Source organism: Seriola lalandi, unplaced genomic scaffold (assembly GCF_002814215.2).
Source record: "Seriola lalandi dorsalis isolate HSWRI2012SDOR001 ecotype SW California unplaced genomic scaffold, Sedor1 jcf7180002054516, whole genome shotgun sequence".
Lineage (NCBI taxonomy): Eukaryota > Metazoa > Chordata > Actinopteri > Carangiformes > Carangidae > Seriola > Seriola lalandi.
The window spans coordinates 954,764-968,092 of NW_019525069.1; the positions used below are offsets into that span (position 1 = coordinate 954,764).

Here is a 13,329-nt window from a genome sequence, read left to right on the forward strand (position 1 = left end):
CCAGCTATCACGAGAGCCACACAGCTAGCATTGCTAAAAATCTAAATTAATGCTGGTTGCTGAACATGAACATAGTCGAGACTATCGGATGGTTTTGAGGCGCTGACATCGGGAGTGTATCTATGTTCCCAGGGTCCTAGGTTTCCCATCCAGTATTCTGTTAAAACACATCAACTATTGTCCAATTGTGTTCGGGTCAAATTTGGCAAGTTAAAATATTTCATAAATAATATCCAATTTTTTATTAATTTTTTTATTTAAATTGGAACAACAACCCCTTTGACGAGTTCCTACAATAGCCCATGTCATGTTAAGCAAATACAAAACTGAAATTAGGATTAGGGTTTTTTCAGGTTCCCATTATGTGCTGTATAAATCTGGGAAAAATAGGACCATGAGAACATAGGACCCTAGGATAGCACATACATAGAAATGGAAAACATAAGACCCTTTATCATGTTCCCATTATGACCATATAAATCTGGTGAACATAAGACCATGGGAACATGGGAGTGGCTCTGCTGAAATTCACTCGTTTCAAGTAGCTCTCTTGTTATAGTTAGTTAGATGCACATATTCATTTAGTATTATTCATTCGTTTTTTGAAATGCTGATAGCGCTGGCTCACATGAATTTGAAAGTCAGTTGAATGAATCACACTCTCTGGCAACAGACTCTCACCGCCCAGGGTCTTGGTTTTTTTAACCGTTGCTTACCTCTGCTGTGAACCTTTCCTCATTCATTATACTGAAGCGAAGCTCAACCGGTGGTAGTCCATTGAGTCTAATTATGACTTACCAGTCAAAAACACGAACGGCTATGTTCCCAGCTGCGGATAATACAATTAAACAAATTTGTAATTGAGTTTATTTTCTAATGGAAAGTGAAGCGAGGATGTTCAGAGACATGAACAGCAGATGGATGAGTCACCCCCCTCTTGCATGTAGTAGAGTTACAGCCAGACATTTTACATTCAGTGCCGCAGGGGCCAGAGATGCACACAGAGATGTAATGCGTCACTCTTCACTGTGATTTATACAATTTCCTGTGTGATCAATGCAGTGTGATGGCATTAATTTATATCTGAAAAACTGATTTCCTATAATAAGGGGTTCTTATTAAGTCAACATAACATTTGTGTGTTGTTTTGCATTGGTATTCTACATAAATACTTAATATAGACAAATTGTTGTAATTGACAGGGATTTATTTATTTTTTTGCATAATTTCCTGGTCATGTGACCCATGTTTTCGTATGTGGCACCTGTGTTGTGTCATTTGCGTGTGAAAACTTGAATGTCGTGTAAAGATCGTGAAAATGTGGTGAGACTTCTACAACCGTGACCGTGTCATATTTGCCTTTGTAAAGATTCGTAAGGACTGCGCACGTGTCTGCAACCAAGAAATAAATGAGGTGAGGGCGTGACAACTTAAGCAATTGGTCTGAGAGTCACATTTGCCAAGTGTGCCTCAGATCTGCAGGGAGGAACACGTCCTTCTGAGGACCTTGCTGTACTTGATCAATATATATATCCCCTCTGGTGCGAACTGAAAGAGCCACATGGAGGAAGAGAAAAACGGTCAGCGCACATTACTCTTTAAGGATTATGTGTCATTTGCCCTTTAAGATGCACATGTATTTTATCAGTGCACTCAGATGTCATAAACTTAATGCAAAAGGCCCGTTAATATGAGCACTGGCAGGCGAGCCCAACGTTTCTCTGATTTATCTGTGGTGGTACAGGAAAAAATTAATAGCTTATCCCACTCCAGCACTGCATCAGTCATAATTCTCAAGCTGGCACCTTATTCTCCTCACATTTAATGGATACAGAGCTTTATAATTTATCCTCTTCTTAACTGCAACTTTACCTGAATTAAATTTCAGGCACAGTACTTTGATTACATCCATGCTAAGTACCACAATCTGATTTCTCTATTATGTAAGGGATGAATACAAATGGGCCGGCTGAGAGAGGGACAAAGGGGCAGGAAGAGAGGGAGGACACAGGGAGAGATAACAAATTAAAAAAAAAAATAGAAAAAAGAGTGAGACTGAGAGGCAGAGGAAAGACAAAGAGGAGGAGAGGAACAAAGAGCTGAAAGAGTGGGACGAGAGCAGCTATCCAGTCTGGATGAGCCCCTCTTGACCTTCTGGGTCCGAGGAATTGTGGTGGAACACACACCAGTCTTTGAAGCCAGCCTTGCACCACATGCTTGAATAGACCAGGCACTGACTGTTGGCACCGAGTGTGTGGCGCTGAAAATCAAGTAGCTTTACAGGAGCGTCTTTAGGTTTGGCTGAGGCTGTCGAAGCCCTGCTGGAGCCTGGACCTCGGTGTTCCCAGATCCTCACAGAGCCTGTGGCCTGTCACTCCCCTGCCAAAACTGGAGCTCATTTGTGGAATACGGTGCACTTTCCTGTCGTGGCAGAGAGGGATGCAGGTCTCTGCAGAGTGCAGGATCAAAGCCTGCACAGGACACAAGCACATTGCTCTGTGTCACCCAGTGATAACCCTCATTTCTCCTGCCAGACTGGATTCCACTCATATTTCACAAGCAAACTCTGGGACTCGCTCATCTCTCTGCTTCGCTTCATATGAAATAATGACCTGCCCTACATTGTAGGCTGTGTGCACTTTCACCCTGAACTACAAGCCCTGTTTTGACAGCACGAATGATAAAACAAAAAAAAAAAAGGCCTGAATGGCCTGAAGGTTAGAGAAAGTTAGAGCTTGCAGAAAGTAACATGTTATGCTACTTTTTTATAAAATCTTACTGTTTTGCTCCACTACGGATTTATTTGACAACAGTACTTACTAGTTAAACCTGCAATAACTGATTTTTTTGGGCAGTTTTATGCTGCGGAAACGGGTCGTGAACACGTAACTCACCTTTGAAGTTGATACTTGCAAACTTGTCAGTTCATGGTTGCGTATTTACACATGCACCATCTCCGTAGCAAAATTATTTTTCATTTGGAGTTGCATTTCTGGCCAGCTGGTGAAGATAAGTCCAATATTCATTTTTCATCTCTGCCAACAACTGAGGGAAACATCTGACCCTTTAGCTGCTAAATGTTCCACTGTGTTCATTGGCTAATCATTATTTGTATCTCTGAGCAAGTAGATAGAAGTATGAGCGACCTCTTTCACATTCACATTTTCAGTTAATACATTTTTATTATTAAAATTAAATTCATTATAGCAGCTTTAAGGATTTACACACAAAACATGCAAAAAAACATATGATTAGTTCAGGAGCTGTTATTGTATTCTGCATCCACTGAACAAGACCATGATATGTGGCTGAAAGCTCAGGGAAAAGCTGGTACGTGTACACTGAGTTAAGATTTTTTTCTCAAACAAAGGTTTCATCCCTGGTTTGGCAACATAAATCGCAGTCTCTTCTCGTCTGTGGTTCCCCGGTGGTGGAACAAGTTACTGAATTCTATCAGAGCAGCAGAGCTCTTAAAAACTCATCTCTTCTGAAAGCGCCTCCTCTCCTAAACACCCTAACATGCCTGACTAGCACTTACCCTGCACTTTTGGTGCACTTCTTTATTTTGATCTCCTTGCACTTATTAAATAGATGTAGTACTTAGTACTTACACCAAGGTTTCCTACTGCACTGCAGCTTTAGTGATGTCCCTCACTTGTAAGTGGCTTCAGATAAAAACCTCTGCCAAATGAGTAAATGTAAATAAATCTGACACAGCTGTTCAGTGACCAGTAGATAAGATTGTGGGAGTGCTGGGTCAGTGTCCAGTCAAGAATGTGTGCAGCTGTACTGTATGTCAAGCAATGCATTCCTACAAAACACCATCCAAGCCTCCCCTGGATAAATCGTATGTGCCAAAAATGCACTCAATACAAAGTCTTTAAATAGCAGTTGGCCAGGCATATGCCATTAAAAGTGCGAGGCACTAAAATAATTAGAGTGGATTTTATTGATTCTTAACAGCATGCAATATGTCTTCTTGTGCACCTGCTTCAGAATGAAACCTGATGTCTGTTGCACAACTTTTGCTAAACAACTTTGCTGCTTTTAAATAAGCCGAGTGAGAAAATGGGAGACCATGTGGTTTGTTAATTACTGCTAACTAAGGAGAACCTGTCAGGCTCTGTTGATCTCACAGTTTGAGTTTGTTCTCCCACAATGATTCAATGAGAGTTTGCCAGGGAGTCCTCATTTCACATTAAATTTCTACATGTAAAATGTGTTTCTTTGTTTATCTCCTTCTTTCTCTTAATTCACTTTACAGCAGTGGTGACATGTTAACTCATACCATGTTTCAGACCTGTATTTCAGTATTAATTCTGTTACTGCCGCTGTTTATATTGTTGCTGTGTGAGAAATTATATGTGGACACACTGTGTGGTTGTTTTTCCAAGATGCAGTTTGTCTCTTGGGTATGATGAGTGTCAAATATGTCAAATCTCTGTCAGTGTACTCTTGGCGTGGAGGATTGTGACACAGACTGATGGATGGATCATCCAGGTTGTGGCTCATAACATATAATAAGCAGGGATTTTATAACATGATTTGTCTTGAAATGTATCTTCAGTGCAGCTTCAGTATCTGATCCACACATTTCTTCCTTTAAGCTTTAACGCCTCCCCGCTAAGTGTTTGTATGGGCTACTTCATTTAACTACCCCAGATGCTCAGTCGCAGTTCTGTGAGAGCACAGCGCCATCTAGTGTTACATTTACAATCATTGCAAAAATAATGGATGAGGTGCACTGACAGTATTTGACAATGTGGCACTGAAAATTGTCTGTACGCTTTTCCTTCGGGTATGTAATGATGTCAAAGCAGAACTCAGGCATTTTTTTTTTTTATCTCCTTCAAATATGGAGCATCATCTGGTGTAGAGTGACATGTTTTATATTTTACTCAGTAACTATAAAACCCGGTGTTTCAAGACACAGTTAAAGGTTGTTGGTTGCTAATCCAGAAAGGCTCCTTTTACATCATCAAGCTCCAGATTTGAATCAGCAGTTACCTGCTTCCTGACATTTGTTTAGTTTGGACAAATAGCCAAGAGACAAGAGTGAAGACTGCCAAAAAATTTATTTGATGAACAATGGGTTATGTAACTACTTCAAGGTGATATAGCCCTTGAAATTACATTGTTTTACAACAGTTAAAACATTCACTAGAAAGTTCAACAACTGAACGGATACTGTAAATACTTGAAACTAAACCAGCCTTAGCTAGCAGCATAATCCTCACACAGCATGTCCCTTTTAGAAATAAAATAAACCAAATAATACAACAAAGAGGAAAAAAAACTTATGTTCGGTTTCAGCATTTAAGTTCAAGGACTACAGTTCCCACAAAAGCATTTCTTCCACAGTAACAGTCATTTATTTTAAATTAAAATGAAACAGGTTCATATAATATGTTTATAATTTGTACGGGACATTAAATCTACTTAAACTTTTAGCATTGTCAGAGTTTTAGTGCAATTATGAAGTTTTTTATGAAATTCTGAAGACCTGGAATCTGAGAACTTCCTCTACATGTCAAGGCTTTTTAAAGATGCACGTGAACCCCAGCAGATGGGGGCAGCTGAGTAGACTGTAACTGAGCTGTAACTGTAAACTAATCTATACTACTGCAGTAAACTATGGTACACTGAGTACTATAGACACAATTTCACTTCAGCAAGCTGTCTTTCCCTCTTATGTTTTTCAACTTGTAACTTGTCCCATACAAAAGTCTGTCAGATGTATCTGTGCGCCTCTGTTGAGAAAAAAAAATAAAGTGAAATAAAGTGATTTTTTTTTTTTTAAATGAAAAAGGTTTCGTTCAAGACACAATGGTCATTATTTACATCACCCATTACCAGCAAAACCCTGAATTAACCATTTCAAAGTCCATCTATTTATTGAATTCATTTTAAGATGGGGAACATTTAAAACAAACCACAGATGTTTTCCACCTGTGTAGCAGTCTTTCCTCAGGCAGTCTAACGGAACCCTTTTCTTTACAGCAGTTTTTCTGTACAAAAGTGTCAGTGTATCTTCGTAGAAGCACATTCCATACACAGTCTCTGTATACTGTATTTCTACAGTAATTGCCCTTCAAAGAGCCCCTATCTTAAAAACACATAGAAATGAACACAAGTAATAAATGTTTCGGCGACTTTGACAGGCCATAGCTTCAGCTAATGCGGATTATCAATTTAAAGAATGTCTGTGTATTACTACAGTAGCAGCTGCTTAGAAGGACATGATGGTTCTCTGGATGATATCGACACATTCGTGCAGCTCGTGCTCTTTAATGATGAGGGGAGGGGCCAGGCGGATGATGTCACCATGGGTGGGCTTGGCCAGCAGTCCGTTGTCACGAAGACGTAAGCACACTTTCCAGGCATCGTAGTCTGGGGGGAGATCGTTTTATTTAATATAGCAAGATGCAAATAAATTCTGACAAAGATCCAGTCCAATAAACTATTACTTTGCATTTTCCAATTTCCCTCTTAACTTAACTTAACTTGTCCTTAAGTTCTATAGCACAAACATCTAGGATATTTTTTTGTTCCAGTCAACTTAAAAACATAAACCAATTCTGTCTTGATGCTCTGACTTCCAGTACATAGACACATTTGTAGATACTGAATTAAACGAGTTTGATGTATTTAGTAGCCTGAGGAATGCGCTCAAGAAAAATGTATATTAAGTGACATTTTTCCAGCCGCAACAGTGTGTTTTGTTTTCACCTTGTCCTGGAGACACTTACTGTAGCAGAAACTACCACAGAGGCGCCTTTGAGTGCTTTGGTAGGTGTTTACATGCCTGCAATAGTGCCACAACCTTGCAAGATACAGTCATGAAACTTTATAAGCGTGTAACTGAGATCAAAAATAAAGGTCGAGGTTGAAGATGGGTGTGGTCTAACTCATGAGTACTAATTACTCGTGTGATAGTGCAGTAATAACTACTGGTCTCTAATTAGATTAATTACCCAATAACCTTTGCTATCAGAGGGCCGTTGTGGGAGTTTTACATTACTGTACCTTTGGTCTCTTTGATGACGACTGCATTGAGGAGGCCTTTTCCTCTGACTGTTGTCACAATGTCTTTGGGAAGCTTTCTCAACTCAGACCGCAGCAGCTCTCCCATCCTTTGAGCATTCTCTGCCAGCTTCTCCTCCTCCATCACCTGCAAATAAGACCAATTAAAAGAGAGTAGAGTTAAGAGTTTTTAAAACAATTGACAAACGAGAGAACTTATTGCTGACATGCGTATTTTTTCTTTTAATGTCATATTGTCTTTGATGGTGTAGAATGCTTTAAAATTATTTCAACTTTCTGGTTTGTTGCTATACTACGCTACATTTTCTCTCCATTTTATCAGTTTAAAACAAAGGGGGAAAAAAAATAAGAATAAGTGATGATTTGTTAAAAGGAAAATAAACAAGAAAAAGATAGATAAAGTGCACCCAAACACTGACCTGAAGTGCAGCGATAGCAACCTGACAGGCCACAGGGTTACCTCCATACGTGGACCCGTGTTCCCCAGGCTTGATGGTCAGCATTATTTCATCATCACACAGAACAGCAGAAACCTGACACAAAGATCAGTTAATGCAAAGGTCAGTTACATCACATTAAATGGTCTATACTCCTGTCCAGCAAAACAGGACTCCAAAAGTCCCAAAGTTTAAGTCTGTGACTATAGCAAAAATAAATCTATAACATGATATGAAGTGCTACTGAACAACAACAAAATACTTACAGGGTAAACTCCTCCAGAAAGAGCTTTGCCCAGAATTACCACATCTGGACGGACTTCCTCGTGGTCCACAGCCAGCCGCCGGCCGGTACGTGCCAGGCCTGTCTGCACCTCATCAGCAATCCACAACACCTGAACAAAACACACAGGACTTCATGTGGGATTGCAATTGTACTGCTCTATGTGAACATAACCAGGGAAAGTAGAAGGTTGAAAAAAATGTAATGACCTGAGCAAGACTTGGCCACATTTTAGATCAAATGACTTCCAGTTAAGCTACACTGCTCCAAGTGCTCACATGCTCCTTTATAAGAACTGTTAGCCCTAGAGTGAATGATGTGCAAACGTTAGCTGATAAGACTGGACCCCTCTGTCTGCTATGAAGCAATTTAACATCACTGCTCTTCTTTTGACATAACTGACTGAAACCCTTTCTGTCCTTGTGAAGCAGAGGTCATCTGCAGTGCTTTTCTACTCCTCATACCAGATAGGAAAACGTATATATAAATGACTGAAAACATAGTTTGCCCTCAATTAATTCGACGATCAGAAGGAGACAGTCTGTAAGACTTTTTTTTTGGCGGGGGGGGGGGGGGGTTGCACTACTTCTACTATTTAGGCCAAAGAATCATGCATATGGGAAATATATAATGTGCACTTGTACTCCAAGCAGCATGATAAAAACTACAAAATGTTGTCTCTAAATTGGCGTAATGCACACCCATATACCAGAATGCACCTTGAGGATTCTTAAACTGTAGTAGTGTTACCAAAACACACATTGGTATTAAGAGGTGGCAGTTTTAAGTTGAGTGCTAGAGTGTAGTCTCTCTCTCCACCATCTACCCCTCTGCTAAAGAACCTATTATTTGTCATGTGCTCAGCCTTCAGAATTAAACCTGGACGCCTGCTAGCTGTTTGACGTCAACATCACACTGTTAACACTCATAAAACACTATGGAACAAGCTTCAGGCATAATAAGTGGTCGGTTAGAGAAGAAAATGCCATCATGGTGTGATTTTATTACTGAAAAAAAGATAGTAGTTCAGGCCAAAGCCACTAGAGACTCAATATCTGAACTGAGGGTCAAATAATAGAGGATGTTGTTTGCTGTAGATTGATAGATTGTAAAAACCCTGGAAGCAAATTTGTGAGCGTGATATTTGGTTTTATAAATTGAACCATTTTGACTTACGTTGTATTTAGTGCAAAGTTCTCTGATTTTGGTCAGGTAGCCCTGGTCGGGGACCACCACCCCAGCCTCGCCCTGGATGGGCTCCACCATGAAAGCTGCCACATTTGGGTCTTGAAAGGCTTTCTGGATAACAAAAAAAAAAAAAGACTGGTCAGACATTTTTTATCTTTGTCCAAGATAAGCCTGTGAATAAATACATGCTGCATCAGTCAATCATTAGGTTCTTATGTTTACACAGAAAAGTAACAGTTGCTAAGATAACCCTATCAGCATTGACACGAAACTTGAGTCAGTCATTTGTTCCTGATGTTTACATAGACAAAGAATGTTTCAAGTCAGCTAGTTTTAGAGGATCTTATGAAATAAACATGATTTTTGAACATAGGGACATGATAATGTTGTTAAAATAAGATACATCTTCAACTACAAGGCAGGATTAAACAAACCTTTTCCTTCATTGAACAAAGAAAAAAAATATTTCCAAAACAGCAGCCTCCATAACAACTGTTTGTTCTCCAAGGAAAGAAAACCACTGTGAATGGAATTTAGCAGCAGACTTTGAGGTCCTGCATGTTGGATTTATCTACCAAGCACATTACGACAGAAAGTATGATGAAACTTTTGCTGCCTTTGAATCATGCATAACTATTTATTTTGCAAATGAGATGGTGTTATATAAAAGATGTCTGGTGTGCAGTGACTGAGAAAACTTTACTCTTTAATTTTGGTATTTACGAGGCACTTTGGCGACTGGGTTGAAAGCGGTGGCAGAACGTTTCTATACAGCTCAGAAATGTCAGAACACTGTACCGCCTCTCTGTGATGCAAACAAATGTAAACATTCAGGGTAGCTATCTAGATTGTGTGTATTGACAGGGTCAAAACCTGTACCTTCAGTGCAGGAATGTCATTGTATGGAACAAGCTCAAATCCTGGCATGAAGGGGCCGAAACCTTCATAACTACTGGGGTCAGTGGAGCTGGAGATGGCTGCCATGGTGCGGCCCCAGAAGTTTCCATCTGATCAACAAGAGAGAATGAGATAGCATGTTTAACTTACTGTTCTCAGTTTACATCTTTACATAATACAGGTAATTAGAAACCTGTGCTTTTTTTAGTCTAAGATTAAAAAGACTTGTTTGGATTTGTCCCAATAGTCACCTTACCCTGTAGCAGCTGGAACAAGTTCTGTAATACTTGGAATGTTAGCTCACTGTAGATTTAAGCAAAGTTTAGTTCTCTTTTCCAATTTCCAGTGTAAACAAAACCAGTTATTGAAATCTAGTGTTACAGAGAAGAGATTTTGAGCCTTGAGCTTTTGTACCGATCCAATTAAGATATACATGACATTGGTGCAAATTTTCTTATGATTCTCTGGGCAGGTGACAAGTGGGGCAAATTTCTAAATTGTGATGCAGTCTTTTAAAACTTAAGGTGGTTACTTACCTGCAAAGATGATTTTGGCCTTGTTTTTGGGAACCCCCTTCACACTGTAGGCCCACTTGCGGGCAAGCTTGCAGGCAGTCTCACCACCTTCAACACCTAATTTGTTGCCAAACAAATGTCAACAATTGCACTCATCCAAATGTCTGAAGATGTTCCCTCCTATGACTACTATATGGTGCTTTGCTTACCTGTATTCATGGGTAACACTTTGTCATAGCCAAACATGTTTGTGATGTATTCCTCATAGGCTCCCAGCACATTGTTGTAGAAAGCTCTGGAGGTCAGGGAGAGTTTGGAGGCCTGGGCGCTGAGCGCAGCTATGATCTTTGGGTGGCAGTGTCCCTGGTTTACTGCGCTGTAGGCGCTCAGGAAGTCATAATACCGGTTGCCCTCCACATCCCACACATAGATGCCTTAAGTAGAGAAAAGAATAAAACAAAATAACCAGAGGTTACAGGAGAAAAAGCACTGTACGATGCTCGTCTGTTAACCACGCATTAATTCGACCATTATTTTTTGTAGTCATATGATACTCTGAACTCACCCTCCCCTCTCTCTAAAGCCACAGGCAGGGGATGGTAGTTGTGCGCTCCGTACTTGTCCTCGCGGACATAGATTTCCTCTGAGGTAAGCAGGCGTTCAGCCCTCAGTTTAGTGGCAGCAGTGGAGGCGGGACGTGTGCCAGAGTGGATGCTGCGATGGAGAACAGGGGCAGCACGGCTTAGACTGCGGCTGAACTGGAGAATCATTCCGTTCATGGTTGTATGCAGCTCTGACTATATGATTAAGCACAAAAAAAAAGATAACTCAGTTGGTATTTATGATAGAAAGTAGCAAAGTGATGATTTACACAACTGTCACAAGTGGTTAATAAGTTCTAAAGAAAGAATCTAACAAGGACCATAATGTTTGTAAGCTGTTAGCTTTATTGTGTTTTATCCTTGATCATATTAATTGTATGTCGATAAGAAATCAAAGTAATTTTAACACTGAATCAGTACAGTAATACAGTAACAAGAAAACAGGATTCACATGTGTTTAGAGCAACTGTCAAAACAGTTAAGTACAAAGGAAATTAGTCCGGTCATTAATATTCAGTGATTAAATATCAAAAGATGGAACACATCAGACAAGTCAGAGCAAACAACAGATCGAAGACATGCTGCCACAACAACAGCAGTGACACTAACACACTAACAGTGGACAGTAAGTAATAGCTCAGGATTTCACCTAAACACTTGGTTTGAGTGGGTTTTAACTTTCTTCCTGGTTCTTTTCTCCAAAACCGAAGAAATTTGAGAACCACTAATCTGAAACCTGTTCCTTTTTTTTTTGGCAGCGATGCTGTCACCAACATACAAAAAGCATAAAACAAAGCTTCACAGTAGCTACAAAGATCAAGCCCAATAAGCTAATACACTGCTATGTGAGATTCCACAGAACACACAGGCTTTACAGGTCTGCTGAACAACGCTTCTCTTTCACATTCTACACAATACAGGAACAGACTTTTGCTTGGTGAGGGTTAACAATAGATAATCCCACAGCGGCGTAGCAAGTCAACTGTGATGTTCCAGACTTTTCTATTCGGTCGCAATCAAAGGAGACTTATTTCAAACCTGCCCTTCACTTTAATCATCTACTACTGTAAAACCTATTGCTTTTCTTATTTTTAATCAGTTAGATAATCCATGGCTGCTTTCCAAATGTTTAAATATTTAAGACTGAGGAGGTGGCTTTCATAATGTCCTCGCACTGAATGGTTTTAGAGCAACCCACTATCTCATCAGTTTGGTATTTAAGTTACACATAAAGGTGTCTGGATGAGCGTGTGACTGTTGTTTCTCAACTGTCTGATTATTACACAACGCTTCTGGGTTTGCAAAAAAACTTGAAAAAAAGTGCAGCAGTTTTGAAATATGCCAGGCTTACTGATTGGAAAAAAACAAACTACTTGGCTAGGGATAATCAATAACCGTGTACAGGGAATAAACACACACACAGCAAACAGACAGCACCTGGAGTACATTTCATTAAGGGCAGTGAACCTTTTTTTCCACCTGATATGACACCCAGTCCCCATTTAACCTGCTCTTTAACAGGATAGGCTGGTGGGGAGCTGCCTCCTCACACACCCATCAACATTACAGCGAGGGCTAAATAAGAACCATAAGAGTTTCTGATGAGATGGTACTTGCAAGCTGAGCAGCTCTTCCAAAATCAATTTGTATGTAATATTACACCATGGCAAATAGCTTTAAGCTCGTTGTAGTTGTCATTGAAAGATTGAATTAAACATGGCATAAATAAAAGCCGGTTTCTTCTCGGCCAAAGAGTATTAACGCTTTTAAGATCAATGCTACCACACACGAGAGCTTCGCTTCCTTCAAGCAGCACCAGCTAACGAGCTAACCGTCGCACATCCAGACTGTCACTAATCTAAACAGAAAGCGTTTTTAAAAACAGGACAAAGAAAACACGGAGGAATGTCAAACAGTACCAGAAAGAAGTGAAGCGGAGTTCAAAGCCCTCTTGAAGCCCTCTTGAACGTTTCCTGTCCGGTCTGCTATTTGAAGCTGATTATATGACCGTGTGGCTCTCGCACAGCGTGGCGGGATGATGCGTGGTTGCGTCAGAGGGCACGCCTCTGTATGATGCAAAACTAAACCATCTCCCCAGAGCCACGCATTCCCGAGAGACCATCTTCACTTATAAATAATCACTGTTATCATGGCTTTGACATCCGCCAGGTGTCACTCACTCTTTTTTTGCTCTGTAATAAGGGAAATGTGTGTATTTAAATATTGAATCAGAAAAATATACTTAAAAATATCACAAGCGGAAGTAGTCGATGGAGAGAAATGGTATACAGTGTATCTGACAGTAAACTTTGTAATTAATAGTATATCATTAGATTATTATCACTCCTGTATTAACGTTTAAG

General features: G+C 40.0%; 1 protein-coding gene across 1 annotated transcript; it reads right to left on the reverse strand.

Annotated features, from left to right (window-relative positions):
- Window positions 1-5,056: 5,056 nt before the first annotated feature.
- Window positions 5,057-13,037, reverse strand: oat (ornithine aminotransferase). Its single transcript, XM_023413398.2, has 10 exons — window positions 12,886-13,037; window positions 10,930-11,161; window positions 10,574-10,798; window positions 10,386-10,481; window positions 9,832-9,959; window positions 8,941-9,063; window positions 7,748-7,876; window positions 7,464-7,577; window positions 7,027-7,171; window positions 5,057-6,390 (listed from the first exon to the last, which is right to left on the reverse strand). The coding sequence occupies exons 2-10, from the start codon at window positions 11,141-11,143 to the stop codon at window positions 6,230-6,232; spliced, it is 1,335 nt and encodes a 444-aa protein (XP_023269166.1). The 5' UTR covers window positions 11,144-11,161; window positions 12,886-13,037; the 3' UTR covers window positions 5,057-6,229.
- Between the last annotated feature and the right edge of the window lie 292 nt (window positions 13,038-13,329).